Source organism: Pristiophorus japonicus, chromosome 2 (assembly GCF_044704955.1).
Source record: "Pristiophorus japonicus isolate sPriJap1 chromosome 2, sPriJap1.hap1, whole genome shotgun sequence".
Taxonomy (NCBI): domain Eukaryota; kingdom Metazoa; phylum Chordata; class Chondrichthyes; family Pristiophoridae; genus Pristiophorus; species Pristiophorus japonicus.
Window position 1 is genome coordinate 101057963 of NC_091978.1, and position 15046 is coordinate 101073008.

A 15046-nucleotide genomic window follows, 5' to 3' on the forward strand; every position below is an offset into this window, starting at 1 on the left:
CCATTGGCTATGAAGCACTTTGGAATTTCCTGAGGACATGAAAGGTGCTATATAAATGCGTTCTTTTTTGTCTGCCAGGAAGAACGGATTACTAGTTAGGTGATGACTTAAACCTGCTGAGTAGTTTATCTTAATTGGTAAGATGAGGGTTTCTGATGCTCTATCAGAGACTTGGAATCAAAGCACACATCTTGTTGGCTCCTGGAGCAAAGCCACCGTAACTTTCCATTGTCCCAAATTACTAATTTCAGTAAATTTTTCATAAGTAATTTATTGATCGATAAGAAAGTAAAATATTTCATCACATGCACAGAATACCCTAGGCAATGCAATTACAAGCTCATTAAACAAAATTATTCAAACTAGTAATACAATCTTGATTACAATCTGTTTTCAAATTGTGTACATTGCACTTCTGCTACATAAAAGCATTAGCCCATTGCTTGCAGTTTACCTAAACCAGTGAAGACAAGAACATCTTGAATGTTTGAATCTGAAACTATACAGGTAAGTGTAGTTTTGCATCTGGGTTGCATTTTAAGATCAATTGCCTGACTTTATTTGAGTGAGATTTATTTCCCTGCTTTTGTTATGTAGAAAGTGCTTGATATATACAGTTAACATCAAATTGCAATCATGATTTAGTTTTGATTTTGATTTTAAACAATGTAAAGCAGCTTGATTTTCTTTTAATGCTGTGAGGAGCAGAATCCATTCATGGAGCAGAAGAAAGCAACAATTCGTGAAGAAATATTAATCCTGAAACCAGATAATTTCAAGGAAACCTTTTTCAAAGGAATGGGCTATTTGTCTGGTGATATGAGTGAATTTGGTTACTGGCTCAAACGTAAGTGAGTCGGCGGAAATTTATTTTCATGGAAGCATGTCAACATTGTAAGAAAATAATTTTAAATATCCAGTGGGTGAAGGAAGACAAAGATTCACTTCAGAGGGACTGGTAAAGCAATCTAAATAGACCTATGTATATGCACAATAGATATGCTAGCTAAAGCAGTTATTGTCTTGTCGATAAACATCTTCAAAATAGCTGGAAGACTATCTAGTTAGAAACAGGATTGAGAGTTATAAGGATAAGTACATTTTGAGATTCTTGAATATTGTGTAGGATGCAATGGTCCCTGAACTGATAAGACTTGGAAATGTTAGTCCAAGGACATGATCACAAATAAATAATGTAGTATTTAAGTTAGATAATTCCGGAGTTTTGCTTAGAAACATGGAAACTTGACAGAATCTTTCTTCAAGAGATGAAATGATTTGGATAGCATCAAAATTAAGCAGATTGCACATGGTCTGTGGAAGGAAGGTGCTTGATAAACTCAATGGCATTTCTTGCTTCATGTTTTCTTCTGTTCTTTCATTCTGTAAAATTTCAATAAAACATTTCTCTGGCTTCCATTTTAACAACAACAGCCTGCATTTCTATAATGGGCTGAAAGTTCCGGCCTCACCTGGTCTGTACGAAGCCTGCACGGACCCGGCGAGGCCTCGCAAAAGCCGAATTTCAGGGCACGATGCGCATGCGACAAAAAACGACTTTTGCGATCTGTCAAGATTTCTAAAGACAGATCCTCCACACCCCCGGGAGAAGGACATCCGCGCAGGAGAGATTGGGCTATTTTCCCAACTCATGCCCAGCGAATGTCCTTCAGACTTTTACGCCTGGTGAAAGTAGGTGTATAGCTCACTTTTACTAGCGTAAGAGTTTTAAAACATATAAAAATTAAATTTAAACTCTCATTTTTATATAAAAAATCCTATCCATTAAGGTAAGTTTATTTTTAACATTAGTTAAACACATTTTAAAAAATTCCAAAAAATATATATCTTTTCTAAAACATTTAATTATATTTAATTTCAATTAATTTTTAAATATGTGAAGTGTTTTATTTATTATGCTGTGTTTTGGTATTTTAGGGTTTTTTCTCATTGATAGTAATGAGAACTCGTACAAACGGAGTTCCCATTTTTATCAATGAGAATTCTGCATAGTGATTGGTGGTCCAGGCCCACATGACTCCAGCTTGAAAGACATCTCCCCATGCGCTGCGCAGTGAATCTAGGCCTCTGACCGGGATCCTACGTTCCTCCGGGACCACCAGGTACTTTTGTAGACTTTTTTCGGGTCAGAGGCGTTCGTACAATGGAAGCCTCTGACCGCAATTTTCTCCTCAATATTTTAATATAGGAAAATGTCCCAATATGCTTCACAAGAGCATAATAAGACAAATATTGATGCCAAGCCAAAGAAGGAGATATTAGGAGAGGTGAGAAAGTTTGGTCAAAGAAGTAGGTTTTGAAAGTCTTAAAGGAGGTGGAGAGAGAGAGAGGTTTGGTGAGGGAATTCCAGAGCTGAAGGCCTAGATGGTTAACGATGTGGCCACCAATGGTGGAGCAAAATAAATAGGGGATGCACAGAGTCTTGGAGGATTGTAGGGCTGGAGGAAGTTACATAAATAGGGAAGCGCAAGGCCATGGAGATATTTGAACACAAGCATGAGAATTTTTAAATTGAGGCAATGGTGGCACTGGAGCAATGTAGGTCAGAAAACACAGGGGTGAAGGGTAAATGGGACTTGCTGCCAGTTAGAACACGGGCAGCAGAGATTTGGATGAGCTCATGTTTATGGAAGGTGGAAGATGGGAGGCCAACTAGGAGAGCTTTGGAGTAATTGAGTCTGGAGGTAACAAAAGAATGGATGATGGTTTCAGCAGCAGATAAGCTAGGGCAGAGTCGGAGATGGGCAACATTACAGAGATGGAAGCAGATGACACAATGATCGCCATTCCACCAACCTTCACCAATTTGAATAGCCATGCAATCTCCTGGACGAGACAAAGAGAAAAAGCCTTAAGCCAATTTAGGAAAAAAACTTTGGGAAATTCCTCTCCGACCTCTGAAGGTAATCAAAAAAGTTCCAAACCATGTTGACTGGGAGACATGTTCCCCAATGCCTCCTTACCTTCTATATGTAGTTATGTTGGTCACATTCAGGAACTCATCCATGTCCATTTTGAATGCTTGCAGCCAATCCATACTCATTACATGTGTAGGTAACTTATTCCATAGGTCAACAACTCTCTGTGAAAAGAAGTACCTCTAAATAGTTTTATCCTTATGTAACTTATAATCATGTCCGCTAGTCTTCCCTAACCTATCTAGCCTATCCACATGGATTAAATTTAATTATTTCATTAGTTTAAAGATCTCAATCAAATGTCCTCAAAGTCGACAGCTTTTAAGCCTACTGTGGTAATAAAGAGCATTAAAGCTAGGTATCAGTCTAGTGGCCCTCCTATGAACCTTTCCAGGGACACCATATCAACCATCATGTGAGGAGACCAACACTGGGCACAGTATACTAAATGAGGCCTAATCAAGGCCTTGTAAAAAGACAATATAGTATTTTTTGCTTGATATTTAATCATACTGATAATACATCCGAACACTTTTTGCTTTTGCAATGGCCTCGCAGCACCGGTCATGAATCAGCTGAGATTCATGCACTATAACACTTAAGCCTTTCTCCTGCTCAGCAGCCTTGAGCAAGCAATCCTGCATCATGCTCACATGATTGGTGTAGGCCCTAGTCATGTACACAACACTTCATTTCTCTATATTAAATAACATCTACCAGATGCGAGCCAATTTCCCCATCATTTCTAATTCTGCCTGTAATCTATTTTTCTCATTTAAGGTCCTTACACTCACACATATCTTTGATAATATTAGGATTATAGAAACTCGCCAGCCAAAGTTGAACAATGAAAGTGTGAGGACGGGTGTTTTAGAGTTCCCCTCTGATCATAGAATCATACACCACAAAAGACCATTCAGCCCATCGTGCCTGTGCCAGCTTTCTAAAAGAGCTACCAATTAGTCCCACTCCACTTCTCTTTCCCCAAAGCCCTGAATTTTTTTCTTTTTATCCAATTCCTTTTTGAAATTTACTATTGAATCTGCTTCTATGAACCTTTCAGGCAGTGCATATCAGATCATAACAACTCACTGAGTAAAAATATTCTCCTTATCTCCCCTGACATTTTTGCCAATGACCTTAAATCTGTGTCCTCTGGTTACCGACCCTCCTGCCAGTGGAAACAGTTTCTCTTTGTCTACTCTATCAAAACCCCTCATAATTTTAAATACCTTTATTAAGTCTCCCCTTAACCTTGCTCTGAGGAGAACAATCCCAGATCTTTTTGGAAATAAGTTTTCAGAGCTATCAGAAAGTTAAATAAGCAGAGTAGAGTCTATGCACCCAACTTTGTCCAACCTCTTTTTTCAGTGCGCCGACTTTGCGCGCTGGAAAGGGCACCGGGAAAAAGGGGCCCCATCCTGGCTGCTCTATGGAGTCTCTGCAGTCCTGGCGTGCAGTGCATTCCGAAGCGGGGGCGGAGCAACAGGCCAGCATCAAAAACACTGCCGGCACCTGTGCGCATGTGCAGTGAAGTCTGTGCACATGCTCCTGTCCTCCCAGCATGTCCTGCGGGCTGTGAGCAGGACCCGATGCTTGCAGCCCCTATCCCCGGCCAAAGGGATGCCCCGATCTCGCCCCACCCTATCCCCGGCGAGTGACCTCCCGCACGGGCCAGTCGGCCCGCTGAGTTCCCGGGCGAGGTAGGACTTCGGTTTTATTTTTTATTTATTGGTTATGCTTGAGAGTTTTGATTTGGGGTGGGGGGGGCGGGGAAGGAGGAGAGTTTTGGCGGGGGGGGGGAGAAAGAGTGTATGGGGGGGGAGGAGAGAGAGAGTGTATTGGGAGGGGGGGAAGGAGGAGAGTTTTGGGGGGGGAGAGAAAGAGTGTTTTGTATACCAGCATCTCTCTCTCTCCCCCTGGCTACCACCCGCCCCCCTGTGACATCGCAGCCAGCAGCTCGCATTTCTCCGGTAGGATTTACTTCATTTTTATTAGTATTTTAATTGTTTGAGCTTTTCCTTGCAATATTTGGTGCTTGGTTGTTGAGGTCCTCTCCAATTCCCTTCCTTCCCCTATCCCTGCCCTAATGTCTGCCGAATGTGCACTTTTTCTTCACTGCACGCAAGGTTTTTCAGAGCTGCGCACATACGCTGACCTAAGTCGATTTGGGGAAAGTTTTTGCTGGCCAAAGTGGCATAAATGGCCAAAACTGGCGTAAGTGTCTGGGAACGCCCCCTTTTGAAAAAAAACTAACCTAGAAACAATCGTACCTAACTGACTTACTCTGGAGCAAATTTTTTGGGGAAAATGGCATTTTTTAACTTACGCCAGAAAAAACAACTCACTCCAAAAAAACAAATGCAAGTCATGGCCAAAGTTGGGCCCTATAGTAGGATAGATTGTATATGGTCTGTCTGCAAAGTCCCATCACCGTACAACAATGGAACTCTGAATTACTTCAAGTTGTATTTACTATAGCATTTAGACTTTTGGGGCTTAAAGGGAAAGGTTACCATAGCATAGTTCCACCTTAGCAGCAGATTAAAACATTGTATTAATACATGGCGTAAATGTTCTTGTCATTATAAAACAGTGGATCATCGGATTTACCATGAGCAATGCTATTGGAGATCCACTTTATAAAAATAAATCAGATCAGTGTGTGTTATTACGCCAAATGCTTGCTTTTGAATAATAAGGTTATGATCTACTTTTAGGATTCAAATGACATTTGCAAACTGCTTGGCACTTTCCAAAATCTGCAATTAATTTATAGGCCTGTTGCTCACTCTTTTGCATGGGGAACATGCATAATTCATAATCTTTGAACAGTTATATACCTTTTTCTGACAACATTGCAGAACAGAACATTATTCTTCAATTTATTGACTGGATCTTACGTGGTACCGCTCAGGTGATGTTTGTCAACAACCCACTGAGCGGGCTTATTATTTTGGTCGGGCTGATTGTACAGAATCCATGGTGGGCACTGAATGGCTTCGTGGGAACAGTGTTCTCAACTCTGGCAGCACTTATGCTCAGTCAGAACAGGTAAATGTGCTGTGTTAATATACATTAGATTTTCAACATTTTCTTGCAAAAATTAATCCAAAATGGCAGTCTGAACATTTTAATTGTGCCATTAGCAACTTATTTGTATCTCAAAAATGTTTCAAATTTCTTGTTCTGCATGCTCACGAAGGTTACAATTTAACAGTCTTGTTTAATGCAAGATCTTGCCACTTTGAATGATAAAGAGAAAGTGTGGTAACCTATGGGCCACATTCAAGCATCCACTAAGCAACAACTAGCATTTCAGGGCTTAAGAGGAAACAGAGTGAACGGCCACAATATTTACTGGGATGCGGGAGGGGGGCAGTTTTGCATTCGGGAAACCTGGAAGAACTGGTTTCCCTCAGGTCCTGCTGAATCGGTTCGGCACCAGGCTGCAGCCGGGAATCGGAGAGAAGGGAGGGAGGGATCGGAAGGGCCAGGGGCGGGGGAGATTGTACGTCGGGGTGGGGGAAGCCGGAGGTGAGTGCTGGAGCTGAAGGGTCAGGGGGAAGAGATCGGAAGGATTGTGGAGAGATCGTGGCTCAGGGGGACATTAGAAATATAGAACCATAGAAAATAGGTGCAGGAGTAGACCATTCGGCCCTTCGAGCCTGCACCACCATTCAATAAGATTATGGCTGATCATTCCCTCAGTACCCCTTTCCTACTTTCTCTCCATACCCCTTGATTCCCTTAGCCGTAAGGGCCATATCTAACTCCTTCTTGAATATATCCAATGAACTGGCATCAACAACTCTCTGCGGCAGGGAATTCCACAGGTTAACAACTCTCTGAGTGAAGAAGTTTCTCCTCATCTCAGTCCTAAATGGCCTACCCCTTATCCTAAAACTGTGTCCCCTGGTTCTGGACTTCCCCAACATCGGGAACATTCTACCCGCATCGAACCTGTCCCGTCCTGTCAGAATCTTATATGTTTCAGCCATGAACTCATTGAATGGCGGTGCAGGCTAGAAGGGCCGAATGGCCTACTCCTGCACCTATTTTCTATGTTTCTATGTTTCTATGTTTCTATGAGATCCCCTCTCATCCTTCTAAACTATAATGTATAAAGGGCCGGTTGATCCAGTCTCTCCTCATATGTCAGTCCAGCCATCCCGGGAATCAGTCTGGTGAACTTTCGCTGCACTTCCTCAATAGCAAGAACGTCCTTCCTCAGATTAGGAGACCAAAACTGAACACAATATTCCAGGTGAGGCCTCACCAAGGCCCTGTACTACTGCAGCAAGATCTCCCTGTTCCTATACACAAACCCCCTAGCTATGAAGGCCAACATACCATTTGCCACCTTCACCGCCTGCTGTATCTTTATGCCAACTTTCAAAGACTGATGAACCATGACACCCAGGTCTCGTTGCACCTCCCCTTTTCCTAATCTGCCGCCATTCAGATAATATTCTGTCTTCGCGTTTTTGCCCCCAAAGTGGATAACCTCACATTTATCCACATTATACTGCATCTGCCATGCATTTTCCCACTCACCTAACCTGTCCAAGTCACTCTGCAGTCTCCTAGCGTCCTCCTCACAGCTCACACCACCATCCAGCTTAGTGTCATCTGCAAACTTGGAGATATTACACTCAATTCCTTCATCCAAATCATTGGTGTATATTGTAAAGAGCTGGGGTCCGAGCACTGAGCCCTGCGGCACTCCACTCGTCACTGCCTGCCATTCCGAAAAGGCCCCGTTTATCCCGACTCTCTGCTTCCAGTCTGCCAACCAGTTCTCTATACACGTCAGTATATTACCCCCAATACCATGTGCTTTGATTTTGCACACCAATCTCTTGTGTGGGACCTTGTCAAAAGCCTTTTGAAAGTCCAAATACAACACATCCACTGGTTCTCCCTTGTCCACTTTTCTAGTTACATCCTCAAAAAATTCCAGAAGATTTGTCAAGCATGATTTCCCTTTCATAAATCCATGCTGACTTGGACCGATCCTGTCATTGCTTTCCAAATGCGCTGCTATTTCATCCTTAATAATTGATTCCAACATTTTCTCCACTACTGATGTCAGGCTAACCGGTCTATAATTACACGCTATCTTTTTAAAAAGTGGTGTTACATTAGCTACCCTCCAGTCCATAGGAACTGATCCAGAGTCGATAGCCTGTTGGAAAATGATCACCAATGCATCCACTATTTCTAGGGCCACTTCCTTAAGTACTCTGGGATGCAGACTATCAGGCCCCGGGGATTTATCAGCCTTCAATCCCATCAATTTCCCTAACACAATATCCTTCAGTTCCTCCTTCTCACTAGACCCTCGGTCCCCTAGTACTTCCGGAAGGTTATTTGTGTCTTCCTTCGTGAAGACGGAACCAAAGTATTTGTTCAATTGGTCTACCATTTCTTTGTTCCCCATTATAAATTCACATGAATCCGACTGCAAGGGACCTACGTTTGTCTTCACTAATCTTTTTCTCTTCACATATCTATAGAAGCTTTTGCAGTCAGTTTTTATGTTCCCCGCAAGCTTCTTCTCGTACTCTATTTTCCCCCTCCTAATTAAACCCTTTGTCCTCCTCTGCTGAATTCTAAATTTCTCTCAGTCCTCAGGTTTGTTGCTTTTTCTGGCCAATTTATATGCCTCTTCCTTGGATTTAACACTATCCTTAATTTCCCTTGTTAGCCACGGTTGAGCCACCTTCCCCGTTTTATTTTTATTCCAGACAGGGATGTACAATTGTTGAAGTTCATCCATTTGATCTTTAAATGTTTGCCATTGCCTATCCACCGTCAACCCTTTAAGTATCATTTGCCAGTCTATTCTAGCCAATTCACGCCTCAAACCATAGAAGTTGCCTTTCCTTAAGTTCAGGACCCTAGTTTCTGAATTAACTGTGTCACTCTCCATCTTAATGAAGAATTCTTCCATGTTATGGTCACTCTTCCCCAAGGGGCCTCGCACAACAAGATTGCTAATTAGTCCTTTCTCATTACACATCACCCAGTCTAGGATGGCCAGCTCCCTAGTTGGTTCCTCGACATTTTGGTCTAGAAAACCATCCCTAACACACTCCAGGAACTCCTCTTCCACCGCATTGCTACCAGTTTGGTTAGCCCAATCAATACGTAGATTAAAGTCACCCATGATAACTGCTGTACCTTTATTGCATGCGTCCCTAATTTCTTGTTTGATGCTGTCCCCAACCTTGTGGCTTGGGGCAGGGAGGGGGGTGGGCTCGGATCGTGGGGGCAGGGGGAACAGCTGATCATAGGGGAGAAACAGATTAGCTTTGTCAGCTGGGGAAGCACTCCTTCTCCTCCTGGCCCACAAACAGTGCTGGAAAGGCAGTTACCTGCTGTAACTAGCCGTCCTCACCTCCCTTCAGCTACCAGGTTTCCCGAGACAAGGGAAACGCGGCCGGCCAGCGGAATATTTAAAATGGAGGTAAAATGTGTGGCACGCAGCCTCATTAAATTATTTTAATGATCAACCCACCTCCTGGGTATGGGTTAGTTACTTGCCCCCGGCTCCCCCCCCCACCCCCCACCCCCCACCCTCCCTCATCCCATCTCCATTAAAACCAGAAGTGGGCTGGCTTGAGGCAGGTTGGGTTCGACTTTGAGATTGAAAACATTTTAACATCCCACGTGACCCAAACCCACTCATTTTGGGAGGGTTAAAATTCCTCCCCAACGTATTATACAATTGCCACCTATGGTGACTTCAGTGTCAACAGTGCCCTATAAAGGTAGTTACTCCTCTACTTCTAATCTGGCCACTGGAACACAGGATTAACAATCATATAGCATTTAACATATTGTAGACTTGAAATCTAAAATACCTTTTCAATGTATATAATAGTTACTGTAAAGAAAAAATAATTAAGTCGAGAATTTTATTTCTGTGTGAGCATTAGAAAAAAAAATGAATGCAGATTCTGTGTACCAAAATCAACAGCATGTACAACTTCTCCCCAAAATAGTCTTCAGGAATTTGGGGAGAACCGCATTAGGAACAATGGGGCCAAGTTTCGGCCTGAGTTGCTCCTGTTTTTTTGGAGCAACTAGTTTAGAATGGAGTATCTTAGAAATTGCAATTCTCGGCAATTAGTTTGCTCCAGTTCTAGTCAGTTAGAACAGTTTCAGTTTGGAACAGAGTTTTTTTTCCAAAAGGGGGCGTGTCCGGCCACTTCTGCCCGTTTTGAAAGTTTAGGCAGTGAAAACTTACTCCAAACTAACTTAGAATGGAGTAAGTGTAGATTTTTGTACGCTCAGAAAAACCTTGCCTACACTTAGAAAATCAGGCGTAGGTTACAAATCAGACGTAGGGAATGGGTGAGGGGTGGTTTAAAGGGAAGTTTACAAACATTAAACACTTCAGTTTTACAAATAAAGAGCCATCATCAATAATAAATGATAAATACATCAATAAATCAACCAATAAATCAATCAAAAAAAATTAATAAAAAATTAAAAAAATTAAAAAATCAATAAATAAAAAAAATTCTACTTACCGACTGCAGCACTGGGAGCCCTCCAACACCGTGCTGGGACCTGCACCACCCCAGTGTGTGTGTCTCTCTCTCTGTCTATCTGTCTCTCTCTCACTCTCTGTCTGTCAGTGTCAGTGTCTCTCTCTCTCTGTTGTCAGTGTCTATGTGTTTCTGACAGCGAGGGGAGGAGGGAGGGGGGAGGAGGGGGCAAGGAGGGAGAGGAGAGGGAGGAGTGGGGAGAGGGAGGGAGAGGGAGAGGGAGGAGAGGGAGGGGAGGAAGAGGGAGAGGGAGGGGGGAGAGGGAGGGATAGGGAGGGAGAGAGGGGAGGGAGGGGGAGAGGAGAGTGAGTGAGGGAGGGGGGAGAGGAGAAGGAGGGAGGGAGGGAGGGGGAGAGGAGAGGGAGGGAGGGAGGGGGAGAGGAGAGGGCGGGAGGGGGAGAGGAGAGGGAAGGAGGGAGGGAGGAGGAGAGGAGAGGGAGGGAGGGGGAGAGGGAGAGAGGAGAGGGAGGGAGGGAGGGAGGGGGAGAGGAGAGAGAGGGAGGGAGGGGGAGAGGAGAGGGAGGGAGGGAGGGGGAGAGGAGAGGGAGGGAGGGAGGAGGAGAGGGAGGGAGGGGGAGAGGAGAGGGAGGGAGGGGGAGAGGAGAGGGAAGGAGAGAGGGAGGAGGAGAGGGATGGAGGGAGGGGGAGAGGAGAGTGAGTGAGGGGGGGAGAGGAGAGGGAGGGAGGGAGGGAGGGGGAGAGGAGAGGGAGGGAGGGGAGGGGAGAGGAGAATGAGGGAGGGGGAGAGGGAGGGAGGGAGGGAGGGGGAGAGGAGAGGGAGGGAGGGGGAGAGAGAGGGAGGGAGGGGAGAGGAGAGGGGAGGGAAGGGGAGAGGAGAGGGAGGAGGCTGAACGGGCCCGGCTGACATGAAGAAGCCGGGCCCAAGACTTCAGGCAGGGACTGCCCCCAGCAAGGTAGATGGCCGGGGGAAGCCGGAGCTGGGGGGGGCGGGGGGAGGTCGTCGGAGCGGAAGCGGGAGCAGGCGGGGGGGTCGTCGGAGCGGGAGCAGGAGGTCCGTGGGGGAGCGGAGCGGGAACTGGGGGAGGTGGGGGTCCGGGGGGGAGCGGAGCGGGAACTGGGGGGGGGTCCGGGGGTGGGGGGGAGCGGAGCAGGAGCTTGGGGGGGATGGGTCGGAGCTGGAGCTGGCGGGGGGTGGGGGGTTGGGAGAGCCAGCTGGAGCCAGAGCAGGAGCTGGATGAGGGAGGTGCAGCCTGATCCTCACAGCCCCAGTGAGGCCATTCGGCCAGGGCTAGGGGCGGTGTGCTTCGGGCCCCTCCCACACAGTTTCGGGTGCCTGGAGCTACTGCACATGCGCGCCCACTGTAGTGCGCCTGTGCAGAGGTCCTAGCACTGATTTCAGCGCAGGGACCTGGCTCTGCCCCTCACAGCTCGTGCTGCGCAGCGCCGAGCTCCAAAGGACCTGCAGGGTGCCGGAGAATGTGCAGGTTTTTTTTGGCGCACGTTCGGGCACGAAAAACGGGCGTCCAGGTCGGAGCTGCGCCGTTCTAGGCGCGGCCCGAAACTTGGGCCCATCGGAACAGGAGTTGTTCCTTTAAGGGTTTGCGTGGGCCATTCAAAACACCACACATGCGCAGTTTTTGCATTGGAAAGCCGGCAAGCCGGCTGTGCGGGCTCCCTGGAGTTCTGTGTGGCTGCAAAGCTTACAAGGAAAATTGAACAGGAGTCGTCATTCAGCCCCTCGGGCCTGCCCACAATTCAATTAGATCATGGCTGATCCGTATCTTAAGGCCGAATGTGCTTCTGTGCAGTACTGTTCTATGATTATGCCTTATTGTGATGTTCCTTATGATTAGCAGTGTTGAAATTTTACAATAAAATAAATAAACTGCTCATACTCATATACACTTGTTGTCTGTGTTGTGGTATTTAACTTTTTCATTTTATAGTTGCATTTGTTTGACATGACTATTCCCAAAGCAAACAAAATAATTTTGTTAATTCTTTAAATATATGCAGAAAAGAGTTCCATGCCGAAATGTTAGTCTTTTTTTATTTCCATCTTTTTAGGCCCGCGATTGCAGCAGGGCTTTACGGGTACAATGGCATCCTGGTTGGTCTTTTGATGGCTGTGTTTTGTGACAAAGGAGATTGGTATTGGTGGTTGCTGCTAGCTGTGATCCTCATGTCGATGACATGGTATGTTAAAAAATCTATTTCAACTCTGATTTTATTGAAGTTACACTAATACTATTTACATAATTACATTCTACATTCAAACTTTTTAAACTTCCAAGAATGTTTCAAAAATAAAGGAATGACTTGAATTGAGGAACAGTGGAGGACTTTTAAGGAGCTCTTTCATAGTGCTCAACAAAAATATATTCCAGTGAAAAGGAAAGGCGGAAAGAGAAGGGATAAGCAGCCGTGGATAACCAAAGAAATAAAGGAGAGTATCAAATTAAAAACCAATGCGTATAAGGTGGCCAAGGTTAGTGGGAAACTAGAAGATTGGGAAAATTTTAAACGACAGCAAAGAATGACTAAGAAAGCAATAAAGAAAGGAAAGATAGATGACGAAAGTAAACTTGCACAAAACATAAAAACAGATAGTAAAAGCTTTTACCGATATATAAAATGGAAAAGAGTGACTAAAGTAAATGTTGGTCCCTTAGAAGATGAGAAGGGGGGTTTAATAATGGGAAATGTGGAAATGGCTGAGGCCTTAAATAATTATTTTGCTTCGGTCTTCACAGTGGAAGACACAAAAACCATGCCAAAAATTGCTGGTGACGGGAATGTGGGAAGGGAGGACCTTGAGATAATCACCATCACTAGGGGGGTAGTGCTGGACAGGCTAATGGGACTCAAGGTAGACAAGTCCCCTGTTCCTAATGAAATGCATCCCAGGGTATTAAAAGAGATGGTGGAAGTTATAGCAGATACATTCGTTATAATCTACCAAAGTTCTCTGGACTCTGGGGAGGTACTAGCGGATTGGAAAGCAGCTAATGTAACGCCTCTGTTTAAAAAAGGGGGCAGACAAAAGGCAGGTAACTATAGGCTGGTTAATTTAACATCTGTAGTGGGGAAAATGCTTGAACCTATCATTAAGGAAGAAATAGCGGGACATCTAGATAGGAATAGTGCAATCAAGTCGACGCAACATGGATTCATGAAGGGGAAATCATGTTTAACTAATTTACTGGAATTCTTTGAGGATATAACGAGCATGGTGGATAGAGGTGTACCGATGGATGTGGTGTATTTAGATTTCCAAAAGGCATTCGATAAGGTGCCACACAAAAGGTTACTGCAGAAGATAAAGGTATGCGGAGTCAGAGGAAATGTATGAGCATGGATTGAGAATTGGTTGGCTAACAGAAAGCAGAGAGTCGGGATAAATGGGTCCTTTTCGGGTTGCAAATCGGTGGTTAGTGGTGTGCCACAGGGGTCGGTGCTGGGACCACAAGTGTTTACAATATACATAGATGACCTGGAGGAGGGGACAGAGTGTAGTGTAACAAAATTTTCAGATGACACAAAGATTAGTCGGAAAGCGGGTTGTGTAGAGGACACAGAGAGGTTGCAAAGAGATTTAGATAGGTTAAGCGAATGGGCTAAGGTTTGGCAGATGGAATACAATGTCGGAAAATGTGAGGTCATCCACCTTGAAAAAAAACAGTAAAAGGGAATATTATTTGAATGGGGAGAAATTACAACATGCTGCAGTGCAGAGGCACCTGGGGATCCTTGTGCATGAATCCCAAAAAGTTAATTTGCAGGTGCAGCAGGTAATCAGGAAGGCGAATGGAATGTTGGCCTTCATTGCGAGAGGGATGGAGTACAAAAGCAGGGAGGTCCTGCTGCAACTGTACAGGGTATTGGTGAGGTCGCACCTGGAGTACTGCGTGCAGTTTTGGTCACCTTACTTAAGGAAGGATATACTAGCCTTGGAGGGGGTACAGAGACGATTCACTAGGCTGATTCCGGAGATGAGGGGGTTACCTTATGATGATAGATTGAGTAGACTGGGTCTTTACTCGTTGGAGTTCAGAAGGATGAGGGGTGATCTTATAGAAACATTTAAAATAATGAAAGTGATAGACAAGATGCAGAGAGGTTGTTTCCACTGGTCGGGGAGACTAGAACTAGGGGGCACAGCCTCAAAATATGGGGGAGCCAATTTAAAACCGAGTTGAGAAGGAATTTCTTCTTCCAGAGGGTTGTGAATCTGTGAAACTCTCTGCCCAAGGAAGCAGTTGAGGCTAGCTCATTGAATGTATTCAAATCACAGATAGATAGATTTTTAACCAATAAGGGAATTAAGGGTGATGGGGAGCGGGCGGGTAAGTGGAGCTGAGTCCACGGCCGGATCAGCCATAATCTTATTGAATGGTGGAGCAGGCTCGAGGGGCTAGATGGCCTACTCCTGTTCCTAATTCTTATGTTCTTATGTTCTTATGTACATCTATAAAGTTTTTAAATCCTATATGGATGCTACTGCATGGTGAGACAAGAAAAGGAAGCCTCTAATTCACTACCTCATCTGTCATACTATGTAAATATTGTGGTTGAAGTATTTAAATA

The 15046-nt window shown here is 44.7% G+C and overlaps 1 protein-coding gene across 2 annotated transcripts in view; it reads left to right on the forward strand.

Annotated features, from left to right (window-relative positions):
* Window positions 1-483: 483 nt before the first annotated feature.
* slc14a2 (solute carrier family 14 member 2) overlaps window positions 484-15046 on the forward strand; it is a 128717-nt gene continuing 114154 nt past the window's right edge. Inside the window, exons 1-4 of one of the 2 annotated variants that reach the window (XM_070868420.1) lie at window positions 484-507; window positions 709-847; window positions 5804-5993; window positions 12527-12655. In XM_070868420.1, coding sequence (XP_070724521.1) covers window positions 484-507; window positions 709-847; window positions 5804-5993; window positions 12527-12655 — 482 coding nt within the window. Of the gene's footprint in view, window positions 508-708; window positions 848-5803; window positions 5994-12526; window positions 12656-15046 lie in introns of those variants that run through there. The other variant, XM_070868419.1, reaches the window with a different exon arrangement.